This window comes from Polypterus senegalus, chromosome 16 (assembly GCF_016835505.1).
Source record: "Polypterus senegalus isolate Bchr_013 chromosome 16, ASM1683550v1, whole genome shotgun sequence".
NCBI classification, from domain to species: domain Eukaryota; kingdom Metazoa; phylum Chordata; class Cladistia; order Polypteriformes; family Polypteridae; genus Polypterus; species Polypterus senegalus.
The window spans coordinates 1,804,682-1,831,126 of NC_053169.1; the positions used below are offsets into that span (position 1 = coordinate 1,804,682).

Here is a 26,445-nt window from a genome sequence, read left to right on the forward strand (position 1 = left end):
TGAACAGTGCTGCACATCCTCTCTCACACACTAACACTGATGACATTCAGTCAACAACTTATGCAGCAGAAGTGTGTCAAGAAATGTTACTGGGACTCTTATATAGCAACATCCGTACTCCTGTGTTGTGCCTCACTGAGAATGCCAAGTTAGAAATTTTTTCTTTCTAAACTTTTCTTGGTCATTCTGGTGCGTGTTCAGACTTGTGTGTGTGTGTATACGAACATACATACATAGAACTTTATTTGTTCCCTGGGGGAAATTTGGCTTTTTACATAAGCTCTTTAAATAAATAGATAGATTAATAAATGGGGACAAATAAAGTTCGTTCTATGTATGTATGAACTGATGTCCTGTCCAGGTTGTGGTCATGGTCATGCTGTATGCCCAGTGATTGCTAGGATAGGCTCCTGCGGCCCCACAACTCTCCCCTGAATAAGCAGGTGGCAAAAATGGATGGTTATGTTACTGTCTAACACTTTTCCATAATTGTTGGAAGCTGTTGCAGTATAACTGCATAAATTGAATTGTTTAAGAGTTGTTTGTGTTAACCTGAAAATTAACCAACTACAGCAACTTGTGAATTATTTTATTTATGCAAGTTAAAGAAAAAAACGCTAGATGAAAGTCAATGTGAGTCTTATTCATCTATTTAACTGTAATTATTGAGCAGTTGTGTTGCAGTATTGGAGCATGTGAAACCTACTGCTTTTGGCATTTATGAAATTCGATCAGCTAAATAAATGTAAATGCATAAATGGTTGAGTTCAAGCTGTATCCACAGGCTACTTTTCAGTACAATGAAATGTCAGTTTTACAGAATAATACATTTTATAAAACAAGTGTTTCTATATTGTTAACATTTTAAGATTCCAAGACTTGGTAAATAACACAGAGGAACAATTAAGAGGAAGAAGCAAGCTGTAACAAACTGATAAGACCGATAGGTGAACTGGAAAAGATCTATGCTATAATGAATGGCTTGTTCTTATGAAAACATTTATATTTATGTGTCATTATTTCCAAACATATTTTTCTTTGAAACATGCATTATACAACTATTAGAAAAAAATAAATACAATTTTCAAAAGTACAAACCCTGCCTTATTCAAAGTAAACCATTCACACTAGTTTTGAAAGCTCCCTAAACAGATGTGTGGAATTTCCTTTTTTGTTCTTAAATTCCTTTTCTTTTTTTCTATCCCTAGCTAATGTTTGTGGAACGAATGCTTTACCTAGCAGGACAAAGGAATTGGATGCTTTAATGGTAACTCCTGTTTCAAGAATTTTTATTTTGGTTATTTTATTCATTTTAATTATGCATAAAATTCTGATACTTAAATATCTAAGCCATTACTTTTTTTAAGTTTACAAACTTCTGATACCGGTAGTACCATCTGCTTGAATAACTGCTCCAAATTTTTTGGTTAGGTTTAGATTTAGTGTCCTAACCTTCAAAATACCAATGAAAAAAAATTACCAATTTAACACATTTATTTTCTTCACCAGTGTTCAACTGTGGTACTTCATATTATTTGAAAATAAACAGAGTTGCACCAAGTAAGTGGTGATCTTTCAGCAGTAAGACGCAATCAGTAGGCTTCCACAATAAAGGTATAGATCAAGAGTTTAACATAAAGAGGCTTTATGAACCATATCAAGAGTGGCATTAAGAAAGAAATCTGCCGAGTACCATTTACCATGGTATATGTTAGTACAAGTAACATTTATAATGGGTAGATTGCTTAGTGGGAACTGGGTGATGTCTTGGCCTTTGAAGCTTTGCAGAATTCTTTTTTTTTTCCCCAGCATTTTTAAACATTTTTCTGTCCTCCCTGGCTATCTGACCTTATTTGACTCATCCTTAGATAGTTAAAGATTCTGTTTGTAAGGTCTCAACTTGTCTAATAGTTCTCTATCTGTTTTGTGTAAGTGTATATTTATTTATTTTATTTAATATTAATAACCTTAATAAATGGACAAGTTTCAGAATGTCTGTCTGGTTGCTTGTCTTGGTTATTTGCCATGTGGTATGGGATTCATAGAAGCAGTGCTAATGTTTGTGATGCACCATCTATTGGAATGAAAAACGCAATTAATTTTATTACTACATGAATTACAAATTACATTCCAAAAAATGGTGCACTGCATACTTGAATGCTGTGTATAGTCCGGTCACCATTGATGACTTTACGGTCAGCCTATCTTAGTTTGATAGCACATCTAGTTCTTGCCTTATTCTGATTTTTCTTTACTTTGACATTTTGTAAAGCCCTTTGAGCTGCATCTTTGTATTAAAGTTTGCAACAGAAGTATGAGTGAGCATTATAAGTTAAAATAGTTCACTTTCACCCAGTGGCTCCTACAAAAATGCCACCAGTGAGATGACAACACTGTTGATTAACTTTTCATGTTGCTAAAATTACCAGCAAACCCCCTTTCGTGCGACCTGAGCAAGCACTGGTAGCAGTGCAGGTGTAACATTGGGAGAAATATTTCTGTCTTTTTATAATATGCAGCATTTCAGAGTAAGGTCTGAGTTTCCATTGTCTGGGAGATTTGCAAAGAGTCCAAGATAGTGCTGAAGCAATTAGTTTTTTTTTGTGTTTATTTTTCTCAAATTCAGTGGTTGCCTTCAAGAAAGATTTCAGTAGATAGATACTTTATTGCACATAAGCAATATGCAAGATTAAAGATACACCTAGAGTATGTGAAATGATAGTTAATGCAGGCTTTTTCCTTTAGGATACCATGGGGAACATGGATGTTACTGGGAATTCCAAATCGGCATTTGAAAAGTGGACTACAGCTGAGCAATTAAATGACTCCTCTCTGAAAGGTAGGGCAAAAAATATTTATATTTCTACCAGTTTCCTTTGTTGCTTTCTGTTGAAAATGTAATTAAAAGTGGAAGGTTATCCCTTTTGTGGCTGGTGAACATATACAGTTAGAAACTAAACCACAACTTTATGGTGCCTCAAGTCATCGCACACTATGGCATATGCAGATCCATAGCTGATATCCAAATGTGCAGCAACAGCAAACAGTGTAATGAGTGGGTCTTCTCAGATGAAGGCATTCTCCATAAAATGTGGGCTTTTGTGTGTGTGTGTTCGCCATGAAGATGGTCAATCAGTTTGAGCTCCGTTGCTTGTTCTCCTTTCTACCCATTCATAATCGTTTTATTGAGTCCTGCTGTTTTTCATTTTCGTACTGAGGCCACATCTTTTGGTAAATTTCATCAGTTTTCACTCCCTGTGCCCAAAGAAACCTCTCTGTGGTGCATTGTTCAACTATGGTGTCAGCCTGCAGTGGTTCATTTGATCATAGCATAAACTAGGCTAACAGCAGAGTGCTGCACCGTGCATATTCAGACTACCTATAATATGCTTTTGCAAAAATCTTATGATGCATCAACTTCTATCTGTTGTGGTTACCGCGCAATTGACAAACTGCCTTTACTTTTTGACTTACATTCATATAAAGAAATTCTGTAGCAGATTAACTGAACATTTGTGTTTGATCTGAAGCTAGCAAGAAGCTGACTCATGACAGTGATCCCAAACACTGTTGTAAATCAGTGGCCAAGAGTCTTTAAATATTGGAAATTTTATATTTTGGAATAGACTAGGAGTCCTGACATCTGTCCCATTCAAATTACACGGTTTGATATGATCTGAAGCTGCAGAAACTAACTCTGGACAGATCTGAAAATGCCTCCTAAGTCAGTCAAGTCTGTCCCAGAAACCGTACAGCCTCTGGAATACATCTCAACAAGTCAGTTTTGTTTCCTAAAAAGTTTGCAGGTTGTGGTCAAGGAATGGAATGTTAAATGTTACATGGAGTGTATAGAGATATATAGATATAGACAGAGAGAGATATATAGATAGTAGTTACGCACTGCCTGTGGCTATGCCCAGCTTGGACGCCTGGAAGGACCAGGAGAGGGCAGCCACCCTGGTCTGTATGGGGGCCATGGGAGCTGAGCCTGGAAGCTCAACCCTACTGGGGCCCCTGGCCACCACAAGGGGGTGCCCGGAGGATTGTGGAGCTCTGGATGTCGGCACTTCCGCCGTACCAGGAAGTGCTGCCGGAAGGCCATCGCAGAGCACCTGGAGCACATCTGGGTGGCTATAAAAGAGGCCGCCTCCCTCGAGTAGAGGAGCTGGAGTCAGGAGGAAGAAGACTGCGCTTAGGAGGAGAGGAGTAGAGGTGGCAGAAGGAAGTCCAAACGGGAGAGACGTACTTTTGAAAGGTGTTTGGTGCATGGGTGCCGTGTTGTGTGCTGGAACTATAAATAAACGTGTGTGTGTGTATATATATATATATATATATATATATATATATATATATATATATATATATATATATATATATATATATATATAGCTTTGACCCTAGTCATTTTATGCAATTACTGTATTTTTAATCAAAATATCTCTTGCATTTTTTGCACTTTTCAATCAAGGGGCTTAGAATGGACTTTTTCTGGTTTTCAGGATCAGTCTCTTTTACAAAAGTGTTTTTGTAATAACTAGTAAAATTAAGTAATTCCCCAGTAATTTAGATTAAAAGCTTTGTTTTTTTGTCTTAGGGTTATGATGTGAATTGCGCACTGTGTAGCAGTGTTGACTTGTGTGCTGTGTTTGCTTTTTTTTTTTATTTTTATTAACTGGGAATGCTAAGGTGTTTTTCTGTTTGTATTTGTGTCTCTTCAAGGTGGTTTTCAACAGAATGCGACTTTTGAAGCTAAGAATGGATCATGGGACAATGAATTGGCATACTATCATTCTTTTGATAATGAAATGGAGGCTCATTTGTTTAACAATACTGCTGACCAGTTTGATTCAGAAGAATTTCTCTCTGCCGGTAAAGTAACTTTATATGGTATTTTGCTTTGCTTCCCATATTGATGAAAAAGGAAATATGGTTTGATGTATATTATTGTGTTCATAGCATAACTAAGAAACAAGATTTGTAATAGCTTTTGGTACACTTAAATAGTGTGTGCTGTTCAATTATAACGTACTGTAGATTTTTAAGAAGAGTTTACATTTTTCCATTAATTGAAAAGTAAGAAGCAAATCCTGTACTTATGCCTGTTACTAAATGTACCGATTTCATGATTTGGAGGCAGATGTTTAAAGAATAGGTAGAAGTATTTTAACATTTCATAAATGTTGTGTATGATCTGTCAAAGTTGAAAACTGGAAGATTTACTGTTAAAGCGAAGTGCAATTAGTGAAGGTGTAACCCACAACTAGAAGGCAAATCAGCAGGTGCTGAAGTAAACAGTAAATGCAGAGTCCACACTTTCTGCCCATTGCGCCTCAGTAGGGCGCTTTACACTAATTCAGACTTTTTAATTCTTTGGAGCAACATTACTCTCTAGCATAAAATATTTTTAGTGCTTGTGATTTATTCAAGATGTCTGTCTTTTATGGTAAATGTCCTAAGTCAGGAAAACCAATCTTTTTTAGTTTGTTTGGATGCTGGAGTGACGCCCTTTCTTGGTCCTACAAGTACTTAATTTGTAGTTATTAGTTTTGAGCTGATAAAGAAGCATAACACCAATGCTGTTCTCAATACACTTACCCATTGTTGCTGTATGGTAACATTTGACCTAATGATGTAGGCCTTATTTTTTTATTAATCTCTGCAGACATAGCCATAACTTTTCTATCACAAGTCCAGTCTGCTCAGGCTTTTTAAAGTGGCTGTACAAATTGTTCCCAGTACACATTTTTGCAACCTTGTCCGATGAATTGCTAATCATAAGCATTTGTTTGGTTTGATATTATTAAAATATGGCTAAAATTCATTGCATCTTTCTGTACTGCAGGTAATTTTAAAGAACAGCTAATTGAGGACCAGAAGGAGTTTGAGAGGGAGCACCGTTTCATACAGGTAAATAATTCTTGCCTTGCGTGTAAATCATTCTTAAGTTCCATGTTAAGCATTTCTGGTCTGAATAAATTTGTGATGAACAAATTCATATGACTCTCTTTGGCTTGTCTAATTTATTTAGATATCGGCCATTAGCTGCGCTTTCCATTTTGAACATGTGTGACATCTGAACGGTTGATTTAACTTGGGATTTGCACAAAGTTAGTTTAGGATATTTCACATGAAAACTAGATAATATTTTTACTTTATATCTTTAAGAAAATTCTTGCTTGACATTTTTTATGTGGGAGAGTTGTAGCTCCTAAGAAAAAGGACAATAATTTAAATCCAGTGCTCCACCAAAAGATGTGGCTAAGCAAATCGTTTATTTAAAGGCCACATCAGTCATGATTCTTAAATGTTTTGATTTTATTTTCTTTCCCTTGACCAGCCATTAACCTTGGCAATCTCTTTTAGGAAGAAAAGATGGAAGATTTACATACAAGTCAATTTGGTGATACTTCGTGGAGGTTACCTAACCCAAGTTATATTAATCTGAGGGCTTCACAGGCTTCATCTGATTTTGACAAGAGCTGCTTTGAGACATCATTAGGGCACTTCTTCAGTAAAAAGTCAGAACCCCTTGGTTTGCTTGGTGATTATGAGGATGTGAAACGGGTTTGTACATCTCATTAGTTTGCTAAAATCTTTAGGTGGTAAGGATGAGTATACGTCATTGCATTTAGAAAAGTCTTAGTGAACTGATTTATTTTCCCAATGCATGTTTGTATATACAGTGCCTTCAGAAAGTACTCGAACCCCTTCACTTTTTACAAATTTTAGGTTGCTACCTTGTGGTAAAAATCATAAAGAAAAATTTTTTTTCCCTCATCATGCAACTCTCTATGTCATAATGAGAAGGCAAAGATAAATATGCCAACATTTGTAGAATTTTTATTACACATAACACTGAAATAACAGATTGACAGGATTATTCAGACCCTTTACTTAGTACTTAGTACTTGGTTGAGGTGCCTGCTTATTCTTAAATTTGGTTACGAATAAATTCAAAGCCACACTTTTTGGGTTGGGGGGTGTCACATGGTAAATGAATGGTGGGGATTGAATATTGCAGCCTTTAAATTACAGACCATTTCCTTCTCCTCCGAAAAACATTGCCTATAAAGTCTTACAACTTGACTGAAATCTGCCTCTGTATGATACAGTTGTAGGCTGTCGTAACAAAAACTGATTTAAATATTTAGTCATTCCCACTTTTAAATAAATCACTCGACTAAAAATGTAACTTAACACAATGGATAATGTGTCTGCGAGCCGAGTTCTTCTACATTTGAGGCATGCTTGCTGGTCACTGCTGCTTTATAATGTGTTGCAGGTGATTGCTATGAATATTTGAGTTCTACAAAACATATTTAAATATTTGTGTATTCCCTGCTTTGCATTATTAACATGATCTCTTTATTTGTAATCAGCCGTCATTTGGATATCACATCAAATCTCCAGAAAAAAGGAAGCCAGTTGCCTTAATTAGCCCCAAGTGCCAGGACCCTGATGATACCAAACTTTCTGCATATGCAGCCAGTGAATTGAGAACAGGTATGAATATGTTCTCCTTTACCTTCAGCAAATATTTTGTACATTTTAGCCTTTTTTATTTGCATTCTCTTATTGCTAGAATGAATACTTTTGTCATTTTAATGCAGAGTATTGCTTTTGCCATTGTGATAGGCTGGAAAATATTATATTACAACTTTTCTATTACGTTTTATTTTTCACACATATCTATCACCTAACTACAACTTTGAATTTGTACATTGCAGTTGTTACTTTCATTCTGTATACTGCATTTTGCTTGGTCTGTTTTTTCTTTCTACTAATTGTAATTTTATGGGGGTGCTCATTAGGTGATGTTTGTTTTTTATTTTATTTTTTTTAACCTCTTATTTTGAAAATACGCAAGTGTTTCTCTATAGCATTATGTTGTCCTGTAAGTGATTGCGTTGTGCTTTCATGCTTCTATGGATTCATTGATGGTTGTCTTGGTTTTTTCAGAGGATTTGATGGATCAGGATGAAGATAAAGAAATGCACCCTCTTAATGTTGCAGAATATGATCTAAGTGACAAAGATGCTTCAAAATTAGAGCTGCAGGTTGTTATTCTGGCAACTTCAAAATCATTTTATTATGTTTAAAAACTTAAATGATCATTTTATTTTGTATTACTTTATCAGTTTTTACACCAATGGATTTGTGACTTAACTGAAGAACTTTTTTTTTTTTTTTTTTAAACACACTTCACTGTGCATTCATTTGTGCTGGTAAATGCTGTGTAAGGAGTAATCCTCACGTATTGTGCTTCTGGGGACCTCCTACACTAGAGGTGGCAAACTCCTGGAGTGCAGCAGTGGCTACAGGTTTCCATTCTAACCCTCTTCCTAATCACTGACCAGTTTTCACTGCAAATTAACTTTTTCCCCATCTCTTTAATAGCCCTGATAGAAGAGTTCAGCCCTCTGAATTGATTCCGTTCTTCATTAAATGACAGCCAAGCAGAAATGAGATGTGAAACGTGCCAACAGAAGACCAGCTAAACTGGGGCTTCAAACTCCAACCAGTTCCTTAATGAGGAGCCAGTTCTTGCTGTTAATTAAACCCATTATTTAATTCCATGGCTTGTTGCTGCTCTTATTCTGTTACAGCACACATTTCAAAAACTGTTGCTTTCTGTTTTTTTCTAAGAGCACTGTCAAAATGGTTTGGTGACTTGAGAGATCAACCTTACCAAGACCATCACCTTTCTTTATTTTCAGATATTGTGTGATGGACACAGGGGAGCTGGTCATGTGCTGGTTTGTTTTGTGTCTCATTATTGTTTGGCTGCTAATTAAAGGGAAAAAAAACTAACTATAGGGTCTTAGTGAAGTTAATCAAAAAACTGGTCACTAATTAAGAAGATGGCAAGTGTGAAAACCTGCAGCCACTGCGGCACTCTAGGCCTGGAGTTGGCCACCCCTGTCCTACACGCTATAATATTTGACAACAGATGTAAAAGTCAACCGATATAACCATCCACCTCCTCTGCCAGTTTGCGCTACATTGTTCCCTGACTATGGCATTTCCGTACTTGTCTTTTGGGAAATGCTTAAATGGCATCCAGTCTGCTTTAGCTGGGGCCTCTCATTCCAGAGAAGTAGTAGTTCTACTCCATGTTATTTCTGTATTTTTAAGTTTGTCACAGCTTCATGGAGTATGAGACTAGCAAGCGTGCAGAAGATTTTTATTTTGGACCCTTACACTGTAATTGTAATCTCACTTTTTTGAGCACCACCCGTATTGTGCGACTGTTGTCATGGTTGATGATGATTCTTTTTTTTTTTTTTTAAAAACTGTCCTAGGCCTTAGTCTGTAGATTACTTCCAAAGTCTAATTCAACATTTGCAACCATTTGTGAATGCGAGGAGCAGTTTCAGTTGTAGTTACTTGCGTCTCCATTTTTCTGTTTGATTACATAGTTTTGTGAATTTTGTATTCATTATAAATTAGCCTTTAACTGAAGGAACGGTCCTAGTTTTTAGATTGGCAGCACTGGCAAATATAAAGTAGTCTGACAAACTGCATGTTTCATGCAAAGTTCTTTCTTTTCTCTAACATTGTGAAAACCAGGATGAACACCCATATATTAAATATGTCTCTTTGATATGTTGATAGACATAGCAGTACCTAATGGTACAGTACCCTTTTAAGTTTAAATTTACATGAAAATTATGATTGTAGTCTCTGAGATGTTGCAACTGGGACCATGCTTTAATGTTAAAAGTAATTGTCAGTATCATAGAAGAATCTGCATGTTCAACAACTTGTTTTTTTTTTTTTTTATATATATATATATACACACAGTTGTCTTCTAAGATTAAGGACCTTACGAATAGCATCAAATCTACTGGAGGCAATGACATTTTCAGTTTAAGTACCATTGGACATGCAATTGCCGATGCTTCCGTGAGCTCTGATCCTGTGGACCTTGCTAAAATGATACTCAACTTGTATAAGAAAAAACAAGGTAGACTTCTTTCTAATGAAGAACATTGTGAACCTGCAATAGATGGAGATCACAGTGAGATTCTTGAATATTTGCAGAAGACTGGTGAAGTCAGCAAGTTTGACTTTGAAAAATACCTTAAATTCTCAGAATGTGCCCTTAAGGATAGTTCCTCTGTGTCAGCTTACACTTTTGACACTTTCCATTCTATAAATTTGCCAGTCACTCCAAAAATTATGCCTGATTCACAGCAAGATGCGTCAACTCTAAAAAAGCAGAATTCCACTATGTGTAATTTTGATCTGGATGACATCCAGAGGGATTGCTTTGCTAATGAAGAATCCAGTAACTCTGATAAAGGGTATTTGAGTGGTGGCTTATCAGCAGAAGCAAAGGGTAACTGTCCAGACCTCAGTTATTTGCAATCACAAATACCAGTAAGTAGCACAAGAGAGTTTTTTCCTCCTCCTCCTTCTGTTAACATAAATGTTACATCAGTCATTTCCACGAAACCCACTTGTCTGCAAAGCTTACTTCAAAAAGATTTTTCATCACGAGGTTCTGTTGAAGGCATTAATAAAACTGAACAAGCATCAAGACATTTGGAGAGAGAGCAGATGTTTACTTCTGTAAGACCTAACCATTCACATGGAAGCAGTATTGGCAGTTCACTTAGTAACCATTCAAAAGAGGAAGATTTGCTTCCTTCACAGCCCTCAGTTGGTAACATGGAAGCTACAGCTGATGCTCTTTCGGTGATTCAGAAACGGAAGGAGTCAAACCAGTGCAGCGAATCACGGCATGTCATTGCCACAGATGAGAATTCAGCCGGGGAAAACTGTGCTAATCAAAAGAGGTCAGGTATGTATACTTAAGATGTAAACCTGAATCTTTCCATTGTGTTTTTGTTTTAGAGCATTTATGAATACAAACTGTATACAGTATATTTAAATATTGCTTGATAAAATGTTTTTTTGTTAATATCTTCTTATGGAGCCATTTTCATCTGTATAAGAATTTTTCTACAGCAGTTAATCCTCCTGTTACACAGTTACTTTTTTTTTTTTTTGGAAACTGTTTTAAAAAGGTGGCAATTACTGAACAGCTGTGGTAGCTGTGGCAATATTTCTGAGTCATTTCATTTTATTTAAAGAACAAAACACAATTTAGTCAGAAAAGAAAGCAAATCTGTTCCAAAGCCAATCCATGACATTCTGCACTCAACCTGGAGAAGCAAAAAAAAAAATCATGTTCATGATCCACTATCATCTGCAAGTTTTTATCTAACAATATTGTAACAAAAAAACGTGCATGTTTTAGACTTTGTGAGCTGCACGAGTCAATTGAGATTTTTTTTCTTTGATGCATTAATTTTATTTGCCGTTGTTTAGTATTGAGCCCCCTGTTGACTGTCACTGGCACAGGTTTTGTCATAACCTTTGTGATCTCCAATGTCCATAAACGCGCACATTTTAAAAAGTTTCTCGCCATTCACTACAAACACAAATTAAAGTAACAGATAAAAATATAGTATTTGTGGGTGGAGTATTCCTTTTAAATCTGCTTGCACAATATCCATACTTTCATAGTGTTGAACTGTCAGCATAAAAATATATTATATATAAATAATGTATGTGTGTGTGTGTGTGTGTGTGTGTCCAATCTGATCCCCCCTCCCTCCTGGCAGACACTTCTTTATCATCACGGAGTGTCAGAAGGTGCAGCACTTATCCTGTCCAAATCAGGCATCAGAAAAGCACACACAACCCTTCGAACAACCTGTGCACTGTCCTCTTTAATGCCAAAGACAAGAAATCGGCAGTAGAAAAACAAAACGCAGTTTATAGCATTCCATGCAGCTCTTGCCCAGTGGTATACATAGGACAAACGTCAAAAAGCATCACAACACGTATACAGGAGCATCAAAACGCCGTCAGAAGGAAGGACTCACGATCACTGATTTATACACACACAAATTCAATCGAACACACATTTAACTGGGACAACATACAAGTAAGATTTGAGGCCAGTACTAAAAGTGCCAGAGAGCTGGCTGAATCTTGGCTATCAATCAAACGCCATTAACAAACATTTGGACATGAACCCAGCATATGCAAACTTAAGAAGAAGAACATCCTCATAAGTACAGCTTTACGACCTCCTAACCCCACCTCATTACCCCCAAGAACCGAACACACTCACCTACCACAATACCCCCACCTTCCCACCATATACATTTTTATATAATATATATCTATAAAAATATATGTGTGTGTGTATATGTAATAAACAGCTCAAAAAAATTAAAGGAACACTTTGAAAACGCATCAGATCTCAATGGGGAAAAAGAAATCCTCCTGGATATCTATACTGATATAGACTGGGTAATGTGTTAGGAACGAAAGGATGCCACATCGTTTGATGGAAATGAAAATGATCAACCTACAGAGCCCTGAATTCAAAGACACCCCAAAAATCAGAGTGAAAAAATGATGTGGCAGGCTAGTCCATTTTGCCAAAAGTTAATTGCAGCAACTCCAAATTGTACGCAGCACTTTGTATGGCCCCTGTGTTCTTGTATACATGCCTGACAACATCGGTGCAGGCTTCTAATGAGATGACAGATGGTGTTGTGGGGGATCTCCTCCCAGATCTGGACCAGGGCATCACTGAGCTCCTGGACAGTCTGAGGTGCAACCTGGTGGCATTGGATGGACCAAAACATAATGTCCCAGAGGTGTTCTATTGGATTTAGGTCAGGAAAGTGTGGTGGCCAGTCAATGGTATCAATTCCTTCATCCTCCAGGAACTGCCTGCATACTCTCACCACATGAGGCCAGGAATTGTCGTTCACCAGGAGCCACTGTACCAGCATAGGGTCTGACAATGGGTCCAAGGATTTCATCCTGATACCTAATGGCAGCCAAGGTGCCTTTGTCAAGCCTGTAGCGGTCTGTGTGACCCTCCATGGATATGCCTCCCCAGACAATCATTAACCCACCACCAAACTGCTCATGCTGAATGATGTTACAGGCAGCATACTGTTCTCCATAGCTTCTCCAGACCCTTTCACTTCTGTCACGTGCTCAGGGTGAACCTGCTCTCATCTGTAAAAAGCACAGGGCTATATATATATATATATTAATTACACACTTCTTACTATTGTCCAGTGTTGTCTTTTTCTTCCTTCATAATATGGAATGTTTCCCATCTTCAGCACTTGTAAATCTTAACAGTTGAATTATTCATGGTCTCACCCAAGCTCTTAAATTAAAATGGTTTACCAGCAAAGTGTAGATGATACTATTTTAAGTTGACTGAGGTTCCTATTGCTCATTGAGGTTTTTAAACTTTGTTTTCTAAATATATATTTTACTTTTTAAATATTTTGTTTTTAACAGATTTAGGCAAACCCTTGTCCCCTGAGGAAAATCAGGGTTATGAAGAGAGTCTCTTCAGTTTTAGACCATCCACATCTCCATTAAGTCAGTCTTCCCCAAGCCAAGTACTGGGAACAGGAGCTTCAAGGTATTGTTAGTGATGGCCATGTTATCTCTTCCTTTATTGACTGTTGTTTATTTGAAATTATTGTTCATGGCTTCTATTTTACAATCGATGGCAGTGGTTGTATATTTATGACAACTGATTGCATGATGGAGGGCACTGCTGCCTAACAGCTCACTGAGAGTGGATTCTAATCCTAGTTTGTAGGGTTTGTACATTCTCTCATCAAGTACAGTTTGCTTCAGGTATTACGGTCTTGTGAATAGAAAATGTCAAAGGCTGGTAGACATATCTGTTTGAATTATATAGTTTCCTACACTATCTGTATTATACTGTACATTGCATTTCATATCTATTGAACCCCAGACATGCTGTACTGTATGTTTTGCATAGAATGTAACATATAGAAGTCAAAGTTGAGCTGTGCAGTGCGCAATGACAGTGTATGCTAAAAATATAATACTTTTTCCTTTTTTTTAAACGTTTCAGCTCCTCGCCAAATCTTGATAGTATTAGTGACACGGTTTCTGTGAAACAGTATATGCTAGTTTGTAGCTAGTGCATGCAGTAAAGGATGACTATCCAAGTTGAACTGCTATCATGGGTTTAGTGTTTTCTTTGCTCCCTTTTTTGTCTTATTACCATAATTTTGTTTTTTGTGTTTTAGCACCAGCGATAACTGTGCAGCTTCACTGAAGAGAGACATTTGTAAAAACACATCCTATCCTTCAAATTACTCTGATATGAGTCTTAGTAGAATGACCTACATTTCTGACAGCGACACAACCTTGCAAAACAGTCTAGACAGCACAAAGGTAATCCTGACGCTGTTGTGATTTTTAGGCATATCATCTTTTTACTGTGTGGAATTTCTTGTATCACTTGAAAAAAATAATGTGAAACTTTGTATTTCTTTCTCCAGAGTGATAACACATTTCAGTTAAGCACTACCATCGTCCGTGCAAGTCCAACTGCTGCAGTGGAACAAAATCTCGGTTGCAGTAAAGATTACTATAAGACATTGGAGAAGAGTGGCAGCTCTTCAGAAAGTATGGACAAACCTAAAGGAGGCTGTGTTGAAAGACAGCAAGTTGATGAATATAAAAACTATGACAAGACTATTGAATCTACTTCTGCAGCTCTTGCAACTGTATCAGCTGAAAACAATCAACTGTGTTCCAGGAACAATGACCCAAAATTGGGACAAGGAAACTATGATAGCTTAAATAGGAACAAAAAGGTTGAACATCAAAAAGATGTGCCCAGACTGGATACAGAAATTGACTACAGAAAATGTTTACCAGCTAGTGAGGGGTCCGATTCCAGATTTAATCAGTTTATGTGCCCAAAATCTCAAATTGCAGGCGCTGAAGGACATAATTCCGTTCCTGGTTTCCTTGTGAACAATGCAAATTCAGCTGCTCACCAGTATCTACAAAACATGTTACTAACATCCAAGGCACCCTTGGCTATTGAAGCATCTGTACCGCTTTACAATGTTCCCCCTGTGCTTCCTAATGATGGTGTTCCTTTAGGACTTGTTAATATGCCCCAGGTCTGTAGCTTCCATCCTTGTGTTACAGATATAAATAATCTTCGCCCCATGAATATCAACAACACGGATCATATTGAAAGATTTGGGATTAATGCAAGAACCGGACTAGGAATTTTGAATGGTAAGTAATAGCTATGGTTTTTTAATTTTGTTTAGGACAGTAGATTAAATTATGAAATAAAATTAATATGTCCAACACCCCTCAAAATTTCTACCGTTGGTTAAATTTTCATCATCTATAATGCCCGGATTGATATTTCTGTTTAATGCATTTTCGTCCTGGTCGGCACAACACATTTAACCAGGGTAATGTCTGATGGCAAAACAATTGGTTGGATCGAAGTCACATGTTAGGTGTTCTTTTTTTTTTTATGTTGGCTCTTCCTTTACAACAACATTTATTTCTATAGCACGTTTTCAAACAAATGATGTAGCTCAAAGTGCTTTACATAATGAAGAAAGAGAAAAAAGACAAATAAATAGGAAAATAGAATTAGGGAACACTAATTAACATAGAATAAATGTAAAGTCCGATGGGCAGGGAGGACAAAAAAAAACTCCAGACGGCTGGAGAAAACAAAATAAAATCTGCAGGGGCCACAAGACTACCCGGCCAGCCCCCTCTGGGTATTCTACCTAACACAGATGACCTCAATCGGTCCTCATGGTGTTCAGGGTTCACATGGAAGAACTTTATGATGACGGTCATGTGAACTTCTGTTCTTTAATCCATCAATGTAGGGACATCACGATGCTTTGATTAGGTGGTGGTGGCGCAGATCGCCAAGACAGAAAACCGGAAAAAGACCAGCAGAGAAAGTAGAGGTGACGAATAATCTCACCTAGTGGGAGCATATTCAGGCTTTTAAGTAAATTTCTATATAGCTTTTCTAAATGTTAGCATTAAATGTAGGATCTCTATTTGATTTCATTATATACATTGTTAAAAAGTGGTGTATTTTGTGACCAGTTTGGTTTATATCTAATTTTGTTTCAGATAACATCATTGTGCCAGATGAAGTGAATTTTCCAAGTGACTGTTGTGTTGGCATTGCCTCACAAACCTCATTTTCTGTTTATAATCCAACTGATTTCTGGCTGAATGTGAACACGGTAATAAGCAGTGTATCGATTAATGGCAAAAAAGTGAGTAATGTATAAGCAACATTACATTTTTAATGTTGCTTTTTATTTTTCCCCAAGAGTATCCCATGCTTCCAACAATGCATCAGTTTATAAGTAAAACCAAATTAAAAATGCTGCATGTATCTGAATGTGATATTTTATTTATACTGTATATATTTTTTAAAGACAGTTTATTTACGGTATTAAATAAACATTTAGACAGTTAAGTTTGTGAAACATTAATCATTCATCTAATTTTTTTTTTTAAATGGGAGCCTGTTTTTCATTTGTGACAATAAGCCAGATAACAAAAATATTTTATTTTCCAATATTTCTACATTAAGTAAGAGATAACAGTCTTAATCCTGTTCAAAGGAATTCTCGACCCAAAAAAATATTTTTTTATGTTACTTACCCCATGTGATTATAGTGATGGCTGAGAAAAATTTTAATCTCTTGCTTGTAATGGATAATAGACATAACAGTGTTTCTGATAGATGGGTAGCCTATAGTGACCAACACTTGCTAAAAGCAAACAATATGAAAAAAATCCCATGTTATTCTTGTTGCGTAATCAGAATGTCAAGTCATACAGAAGTATGCTCTCATTGAGCAAGACAGGTGAAATTTTTGCTAAGATGTTGCTCAATACCTCTGTAAAAATCAAAGTCGTCAAAAACTGGAATCCCACTCACATAGGAGCATGCTTTTGAAATAAAGACACACCTCTCCCCCCTTTCATTGGTTAAGAGTCCTGTACTCAAATCAAAAGCACACTCCAGTGTCAGTGAACATTTTGATTTTTTTAGTTTTTGTTCAACATTAGTCGCCATAGGTTCCCATTCTATCAGAAATGTTATCTCTGTTCTCTATGAAAATGTGAAATTAAAGTTTTTTTTGACACTCACTATGAGCCAGATGCAGAAAGTAACATCTAAAAATATCATTGTTCAGTGGAGTATTCCTTTAATCCAGCACTAGACCCTATCCTGGCATGAATGGGTGTAATGCAGGAACCAGTCGTGTTTAATAAACTCTTAAATCAAAGGAAATTAAACTTTTGATACTGTAAGCAGTAATACCTTTTAGTTGTGGTACATCAATTTAGAGTCTGTAATCAAATGTTTCCAGAAGTGGATAATTGTCCTCTCACAAATGATTGAACATATTTATAGCTATTCTTCTTTCTAAAACTGTATTAGGTGCTTTACAAAGATGGCTGTTCATGCATTGAGTTTGCTTTTCCAAAAGATGAAATAATCCAATCTAGAGTAGATTAGTTGGAATTTAGTATAGTAATCATTATTGAGAGTCTGCATTACTCAAGATTTTGGAATTAATAAGTTCATTTTTTTCTTATTTTAGTGTTGAGCCAAAAAATTGATGAATACTGCAACTCTTCCACCGCAGTGCTTACCATTAGGGGTCTATGTATTTGGTGTCAATGCCAAACTGAGCGGTGGAGGGCACTGTTGCTGTTTGTCTTGTCTTTGCCTTAGACCAATTTACTTTGAGTGAGCCTTTGAGGAGCTATGGGCTTCTAAGAAGTTAAGAATCACTGAGGCATGTTAGCTCCTCCACCATACCAGTGGTAGGGACAGCCTAGCAATTCCCTTAGAGACTAAAGAATGTTATTGGCAATTGGGTCTTTTCACCTTGGTGTCTTACAACTGTGACCGTCACCAAGAAGAGTAGAAAAAAAAAATGAAATGGTCTTCTGTAAACTTAATAAGCAGTGATTTTTTTTTATTGTGAAAGAACTAATTAATGCTTTTACACCTTCTCCTCAAGTCTGTGGGGTTTTCCTTCTGATATTTTCTGGTACTTACAGAAATGCTAGGGAGGTTCAATTGTAGATTTTGAATTAACCGTTTGTGACCCTTTAGGGATTTCCCATCGAGTGATTTTTTTTGCGCGCTATCACTGATTTCTTATTACTAGAAATGGTCAATTTTATGAATTTGTAAGAAATGGTTTGATACTAACCTCCTGTATAACCAGCTGTGTAGAAGGCTTGTATGCTAGAATAAGGTAACACCCTTGGTATGTTTACAGTTCATTTGTACACCACAAGTGTTACCTGTTTGTTAATAAAATTAAATTCTATAGGCTTATTGTTCAGTAACAATAAAAAAATACAAAATTCCCTTAAAATACTTTTTAACTAATAAAATATGTACTAATAAACCATACTACATATGGCATAAAATAAAATAAAATGCTTGCCATGACTAAAAGCCACAATTCTAATAGTGTATAAGACTATTAAGATAATACAAAACTAATATGTTTAACAAGTAAAATGAACAAATCTGGCCCTTCAGGTCAATTTTTTTTATTCTTCTAATTCAGAATGTGAGCTTCTGTGCTAAACACGAACTCATTCACTGCCCACGCTTTGGTAAGCAATATCCATTTTATGTAAATAAAGGAGGAAATGTCTGAGCTCATTTTAGCAGCTTCTCTTTTAATTTCTGATGAAGACATACCTCTCTGTTGATGATGCCTTTTTTTCACACTATGACTCCTTCGTTTTATTTTCCTTTTTGTATTACTCAGCTTCTTTTTAATGGTAAAGTCTATATTTCTACCTTGTCTCTCTTTTAAGATATGCTCTATTCATAGAAAGCATTACCTCATGTACTAAAATACTTTGCGTAAAGAAGTACTACAAAAGTCTTTAGTGTAATGCGTAAGAAAGTACCAGTTTTCGAGATGTACTTGTTTACCAATCACAGATCTATTCATTTGGAGTGAGACCAATTGATCGGAGCATCACTAGCATCTGTTTATCACTAGTAATTCTTCTGTGTGAACTGCACAGAGTTGACTTTTTAGGACTGTTTAATGACCATTGCGGGGTGTTTTATTCAAGTGTTTTATAGATACTTTAAAGGAGGGTCACAAACGTTTGAAATAAATGTTACAGATTGAAAACTGTAACCATTTCTTGTTTGTCAGTCCAATTCTAAATTTTCACATGGAACCCATGCCCATCTTGGTGGTAATAGAGAATTTAGTTATAATATGACTTGAATGGAATGCCAAAGAACTTCATACAGAAGGCATCTCAGCCGAGTCTTGAGCTTATTGTGTTGTTACATTTTGACGCTAATTTTCACTTGAACATTTTTCTGTTTTGCTTATTCAGAGTAAAATTTCTTAATCATGATTATTATTTTGTTTTCTTTAGATTGATTTTTTTCCCTGTCAGTGGCTGTCGGTGAGAAAGATAAATGTGATTGGACCTCGGACCACTGAAGAACAAAAGGTGCTGTTCATTCCTCCTCAGCCTGGTGTATACAAGTGCGAGTTGAGCATTTCATCCTGTCCAGTCTGTGCAGATAAAGAGGTAGCTGCACAGGCTCAAGTGCTGGCGAAGAAAGTGCTGATGTTGGCAAAGGCAGAATATCCAAATTTGGAGGTATGCATTTGCATTTTTAGGTGTTGTGTATCATTATTTATAAAAAAAAATTGCTTTACTCAACTCTCACAAATCTTACAAAAACAGAAATCCGTTATTTTGTTTTCATTTGTGTAATCCTGTTTTGATTAGGGGACACTTTCAGATATTTGAAACTAGCCTTAACTTTGTTGGAGTGGTGGCTGTGAGGCTAGGGATCTGTACCAGCAATCGGAAGGTTGCCAGTTTGAATCCCGTAAACATCAAAAGTGCCTACTTCATCGGGCCATTGAGCAAGGCCCTTAACCTGCAATTATGATGTTAACCTGCATCCAGCCCTGCAAACAGGTCCTCCAACTTGCAGGGAAAATGTTTGGGTTGTTGGCAGGTTTGGCACTCCAGTCACTATAAAAAAAACTTCACACTTTTCCAGTGTGGTGCTGAGGTGTCACCCATTAACATATAAAGCTGAATGTGGAGCACTTTGAGAGCCACAGGCTTTTTTCACTGTGGTGTGCTAAGAAGTGCCTATGGGGATCTTTTCTGCCCACATATTGTCAGGCAATTCAATGCTTCCCCTTGACATACTTTTCAAATTCATTTAGAAATTTCGGCTCAACATGCATTTATGTATTTATTTATTTATAAATTTAACAAGTGATTGACCGTATTTAACCTGTGAGTCTGTAACCTTGTTTTTTATTTTTTTTTAATGATGTTTCTGCTGCTTGTATGCATCTGATTTTTTCCCCTTGGTATTGGTAAAGTTTTTTTGCCACTAATCTGATATATAAAATAGTCTAGTTAGATAGAACTGTGCCACCACCACCCAATCAAAGCACCATGCTGTCCCTACATCGGTGGATTGAAGGCCAGAGGTCCACATGACCATCATCCTCATTCTTCCATGTAAATCCTGAAAACCATGAGGACTGTTTGAGATCATTTATGTTAGGTAGAATGCCTAGAGGGGGCTGGGTGGTCTCATGGCCTGGAACCCCTGCAAATTTTTTTTCCTGGAGTTTTTTTTTCTGTCCTACCTGGCCATTGGACCTTACTTTTGTTCTATGTTAATCAGTATTGGCTATTTTTTTATTTTAATATTGTCTTTTTTCATCCTGTAAAGCACTTTGAGCTACAGCATTTGTATGAAAATGCTACATAAATAAATGTTGTCTAAGATTAAATTCTATATTGGTTGGGATTAGGCCAGTTTTTGGTCCTAGATTAAAGCTGACAAAGATTTTGCTGAAGATTATTTATGGATGTGCTTTGAATATTGACCAGAAAATCTAAACGGAATATGACAGAAATGAGCTTTCTTCACTGGGTGTTTGTGCTCTTTAACCTCTCTATAAGGTCAGACATTTGAGGCCAGCTCAAAGTTAAGTTGCTGTTCCTCCATATCCAAAGAACCCAGTTGAAGTGGTTTGGGTATCTGATTAGCATGCCTCTCTGCAGAGGTGTTTTGAGCATGTCCATGCCTAGGACGCCCCAAGACACACTGGGGAGATATCTTTCGAATGGCCTGGGAACACCTCGGTATACACTTGGGAGGATCTGGACTAGGTGGACGGAGAAAGGGATGTGTCTGGGCATCTTTGCTTAAGTTGGTAACCCCCTGACCCATACCTGGATAAGCAGTAGAAAATGGATGGAAGTCACTTATTGGACAGTGTAATGAATGATTCTGATTACAGTGCCTTATTTTATTGAGTGGTGTTCATTATTTAGAAGATCTGATCTCAAGTATTATTTTAAAGATTGCTTTTGTTGGGCTGAGAAACCTGACCCATATCTTCTAGTAAAATTTGAATTATGGAATGTTCTTACATAAAAATACATTGGAATGGTTTTATTAGTAAATTAGAGTCTATATCTTGATTGATTGATTTTTCTTTCTTCTTCACTCTCTTTTGATGTAGGTTGACTTGGGAATGTCTGAAATGATTGAATTTGGAGATGTGGTGAATGGCACTTTGAAAGTCCTTCCACTGAAGCTTATTAACCATTCGTGTATGCAGTTTCCAATCAGACTTGTCATTGATGCAGTAAGTGCGCTTTTTCAGAAAGAAGTATTTCTGAATATAATTACAGTGGTCTGCCAAAAAAAAAAATTCACTCCCTCCACTAACTTTAGGTGTTCTTGATAGATTTTAAGGATGCTGAATCCAAACCTGGCAACAGAATTACTGTACTCTGTCACTTCTAAATTTTGAGAGATGAATGTGTACAATGGGGAAAAAAACACAATTTGAAAGGAAAAAAGTAATATTTTAAAAAAATATTTTGACTTGACAAAGTTTAAATTACACATTGTTTTAAATATAATTATTCACAAAATAATAACTACTTACAAAAAGTAGTCCTTTGACAGTTTTGTCCCCTTATGCTCCTCTTAAAGTATTTTTATGGTGGAATGATCAACAGATGTCTGCTGTAGGAAATGGTTTTTAAAGACCTAGTTTTCCACCTTTGTATTCCCATATAAATTGTAGCACACACTACTTACTTAATTCTTCTTTGTTTAATCAAGGAAGGCTGTGTATTTTTAGTATGTGTGTACCTATTACCTGGTCAAGACAATTGATAGATTAGCCTGACCTTGCATATTTCTATAAAAACAACCTTCATACTTCTGGGCAATAAAAGGCATTATCATAACCTTCTAATTATAAATTCCTGTCTATTTTAAGGGAATAAGAGGAGAGGAAAAATACTGATTGAGAGCTAAAATTTGTAGCAAATATTTAATTTTTGGCTATTTCCATCTTAACCAGTGTTAGTAATGAGAGAGAATGCCATTTTTCAGCTGATAGTATTCTGAGAATGAAAGATACTTATACCATAAACAAACAAAACATAGCTTATTTTAGCTTCTTTCAAAATGGATTTTTTTTTTTCCAATGAATCTATCTTTTGGAAACTCTTAGTGCTGGTATTTTCCAGTTTAAGAAATAGTGTGGGCACACCAGTAACGTAGCTTTATTTATTTATTGCCGTGCAGTTGGCTTTTGGTGCAGACCATTGTTTTGTAATTTGTACACTTCAAGCAAAATGAAATTGTTTGTAACTAGTTAACATTCAAGCATTTTGTAAATTCTGTTTTCAATATCATCAATGCCAAAGCAGTCTTTTTCTCCTTTAAATAAATGCTGTGTTTCAGACTGCTGCTGCATGGCGCTGCTTCACGTTCTCTACCAAATCTGGTGAGATGACCACCACAACTGCAAATCCGGTTGAAAAAAATTCTAACTTGGCCGCTCCATCTGTAATTAATCTTGTGATGCATAGTAGCACTGGTAATAAAGTAAGTGTATTCATATTTGTTTGGTGTTACTCATTTTTTTTCTGTGAAAAAATTTTCATTGCAGCAAGCTTTCATTATTCATGTTTAAACTGGGAGATGGTCTATGGATCGTTTTTGAAGTTTTGGTCTTTAGTATCTAATTTCTGTTCTGGCCTTTTGTAATACATTTTTTGTTTGCCTTGATTTTTTTCATTACAGTGGACAAGAAAAAAATACTGAATTTTTAAAAAAAAAAAAATTTAGACCAGACTTTTTATATTGAATAGATGCCTTTTGAACCTGTTTCTGGCCATATGCAGTATATCCTTTATGTTAATGAGGAGAAATTCACTTTGTTCTTATTAGGCACACTTCTATTTAAAAAAAAAAACAAAACAACATGCTATACAGTAATTAGACATTTGCAACATAAATACAGAGCATAATATTGAACATAAATATATCCTGTATTTAATGCACTTAACCTCGCTCCACTCCATAGTTAATCATCATTCTGTAAGCAAATGGCCACTAGGAAAACTACTTCAGTGGGTACGCAGTGTGGCATAGTGCTTGCAGCTTTGGGCTTCAACTCTGAGGTTGTTGATTTAAATCTCACTACTGAAACTGTGTGACCAAGAGCAAGTAATTTCACCTGCCTTTACTCCAATTCAGGGGAAAAAAAAAGGAATGTAAAAAAATGTATCTTAAATGTTGCAAGTCCTCTTAGATAAAGACATTAGCTAATAAGCAAATGTAATGTAGAAGGCATCTGGAAAAGGCTACTCATTGTACTGTATGTGTCTTTGCATCCAGTCCAAGGCCGACTTAAGTTCAAGCACTGCTATTGAGAAGAGAAAGAAAATGGAGAATACTTAGCATTGCTGAACAAAAACAGTTACTACAATAAAAAAAAATCAATACAAGAAAGCAATATGTGACAACTTAAGCAGGGGTCGATCAGACGTGCGGAATCATCAAACAATGAATACTTGGTTATGATTTAATGTTGAGACTGATGTGGCTTCTCCAACATTGTTGGGTAAATCATTCTGGAGTTGGGCTGCCCTGTAGATAAAGGACCTTCCTCCTGTACTTGTTTTACTTTATCTTTTAAATGTTAAATTACAGTATGTGCCCAGTAGTATAGTTATTGATAAATTGTGTATGTTGGGAAGTTGGGTGAAAAATTTATGGTTTAAAGATTTGCTTTTCATAAGACTAAAAAGTTTGGGGATTAAAGTATTTTAGCATAAACCGAATTACTGAATGCAATTGTAATTTTGTTCCAATATATGGTTAATGAACTTTGGCTTGATATCTTAAAGTAGTTTTTTCTTTCTTTCTTAGGAAGCTGATTCCTTTGTGGCTAGTGTACAGTTCTGTGCTCCACAAAAGACTGTGTCTGCTTCAGGTAAAGGTAATTTCTAAAATTTTAAGGGCAGTTTGTCAGGCTCACTTCAAATGGTTCAGGTTTGTAGAGATTATCAATACAGTTAAATATTTGCATATTTATTTCTTTTATGTTTTTGGATATCAGAAATACACTGGGTGTGTAGTGTACAGTATGTAACTTCTTTAACTGTACTTTTCTGTTCTATATCTAACAAATTGTGAAAACCTTCAATTGATTTGGATTGTCCTTTTTATGTAGGTGATCTTGGACCTGCAGATGAGTACACTGCAAGAATTGACATTGAACTCGATAGCCCAGGGAGCAGCTATGTTATTAAAAGCATACCTCTCCATGCCAGAGCTGGAGTGGCGAGGGTACATGCCCCTAAAGATCTGCAGGTATTTGTTTGCATTTTTGGTACATTTTATTTTAATTCGTATTACATAATAGATTTTTTGTAGTGTTCTCTCTCCTGTTCAAATGCAGACATTCCAAGAGTACACAAAATGGGGTAAAACTGGACTGCAGTCTTGTTAAAGAGAACCCTGTGTGCTGCGGAGAGATTTGCCTAATTGGCCTCAGTGTTGATGTTGTGGTCCTGCCTGTGCAGGAAAGCAATTGTATCTATTAAAGTAGCATGGGTGAAATTCTAATGTACTTGTACCTTTTTCAGAACCTTCATCTTTCAGCCCCTTTTGGCACTAGAGCCCAGCAGGTTTTGCCTTTAAAAAATGCAGGCAATATTGCTGTACATTTAAGTTTGAAGGTAAGCCTTTTTGTGAATAGTAAATTTTTAATTTAATAAATTTTTCCATCAAAACATTTAAAGCAATTTAAGTCTCTTTCAGAGCATGTGGCAGATTGATAGTTTTTGTTTCAGCATTTCAAGCATAGTTGAATTCTTTTACAAATATCGAAGTGCTTAATTTAGGAGTGGGTTCAATGCTGGCTACTGGTACTATAAGGGAATGTCCACCCTTTCTGATATGCAGTAAGTGCCCGTTTTTATATTCAAAATGTATCGTAACACGTCCAGAGAACAACTTTAGTGTTTCCTACTGACTAAAGTTACATGTATTTGGTGTTTTGGTTTGTGTGTATGGGGTGTACAAGAGAGAACCTATGCAGAGACCGGGAGAAAGTGTATAATCCACTGTTTGTTGTGTTAGGGTCCTAGGGTGACTCTCAGTGTGACTGCTTTCTGAGAGTGTTTTCTGTGTTACGTAAAGAATGAAAATTGGTGGCAAAAAAGAACACATCTTTTGCACAGAGCCCCTCCTAGTGTTCAGCTTTTAGAAGCACACCTTTTTAGATACTGCACGTAGATGCCTCAAATGTGGTATATGTTAATGTTTTGTAGTGTTAATATCCTAGGGTGACAACTCTTCCCATTATATACTCTTATTATATAGAACATAACAAAAATGCCCCAAATCCATTACTCCTCTCACACTGCCAGGATTGACTACTGTTATAATTCAATACTTTGCTCTTACTGTTTACATCTGTAGCGCCAAGCAGTTAATTAGATGGAGCACCAGAACAGGCAAGAGAGATAGTTACATGTTTATTAAGAATTATACAAATAGATTGGTACCATACATCTATTTCTGCTAGATGTATATTCTTTCCCCCGGTCGCCCCATTCTTATGATGCTTGAAGTGTCCGCAGTAACTCGGGAGAATTCCTGGATTCTCTCTCCTCCTCACGCCAATCAAGGTATGGTGATCACATCGTGATGTGTATTCATGATATGAGCATCATACCTAGATTTGCCTCCCAGGCAACTTTTACATTTTTTTTTTTTTTTTAATAAAGATTAATTTTCTTGTCTCTAAAAATTACTTTCAGGGCTAATGCGCTTCAACTATTAGAGCCTGAAGTTATAGTGAGGTGTGCCTGTGTAACTTAGAATAATTTAGAATTTTGGATTATAAGATTAGAATTTTGGATTATAAGAAGCGCATCTTGTGCCATCATGCAATGTTCATAAAACTAAAATGTTTCAAAAATCTGTCTGTTTTAGCTTCCACTTCTCTCATCATAAATGGGAGCCAACAGCACAGCATGTTTGATTAACTTAGACATGGCTTTTGAAACCGTAAATGCCTTATTATAGCAGTGTTATACATTTGATTTAAACTGATTTTTATCTGCTATCAACAAAACATACCTAGCCATGCAATCCCGAAGATTTACAATTTAGCAGAGATTATTGTACTTTCT

General features: G+C 36.3%; 1 protein-coding gene across 2 annotated transcripts in view; it reads left to right on the forward strand.

Moving 5' to 3' along the window:
* Window positions 1-26,445, forward strand: part of cep192 (centrosomal protein 192) — an 85,972-nt gene that overhangs the window by 12,779 nt on the left and 46,748 nt on the right. Inside the window, exons 4-21 of one of the 2 annotated variants that reach the window (XM_039738500.1) lie at window positions 1,209-1,267; window positions 2,746-2,839; window positions 4,720-4,869; window positions 5,843-5,907; window positions 6,364-6,564; window positions 7,380-7,503; window positions 7,960-8,057; window positions 9,805-10,807; window positions 13,348-13,474; window positions 14,118-14,265; window positions 14,373-15,126; window positions 16,003-16,151; window positions 19,324-19,554; window positions 21,459-21,584; window positions 22,700-22,843; window positions 24,173-24,242; window positions 24,477-24,616; window positions 24,892-24,984. In XM_039738500.1, the coding sequence (XP_039594434.1) occupies window positions 1,209-1,267; window positions 2,746-2,839; window positions 4,720-4,869; window positions 5,843-5,907; window positions 6,364-6,564; window positions 7,380-7,503; window positions 7,960-8,057; window positions 9,805-10,807; window positions 13,348-13,474; window positions 14,118-14,265; window positions 14,373-15,126; window positions 16,003-16,151; window positions 19,324-19,554; window positions 21,459-21,584; window positions 22,700-22,843; window positions 24,173-24,242; window positions 24,477-24,616; window positions 24,892-24,984 (3,776 nt within the window). The remainder of the gene's footprint in view (window positions 1-1,208; window positions 1,268-2,745; window positions 2,840-4,719; window positions 4,870-5,842; window positions 5,908-6,363; window positions 6,565-7,379; window positions 7,504-7,959; window positions 8,058-9,804; window positions 10,808-13,347; window positions 13,475-14,117; window positions 14,266-14,372; window positions 15,127-16,002; window positions 16,152-19,323; window positions 19,555-21,458; window positions 21,585-22,699; window positions 22,844-24,172; window positions 24,243-24,476; window positions 24,617-24,891; window positions 24,985-26,445) is intronic. The other variant, XM_039738501.1, reaches the window with a different exon arrangement.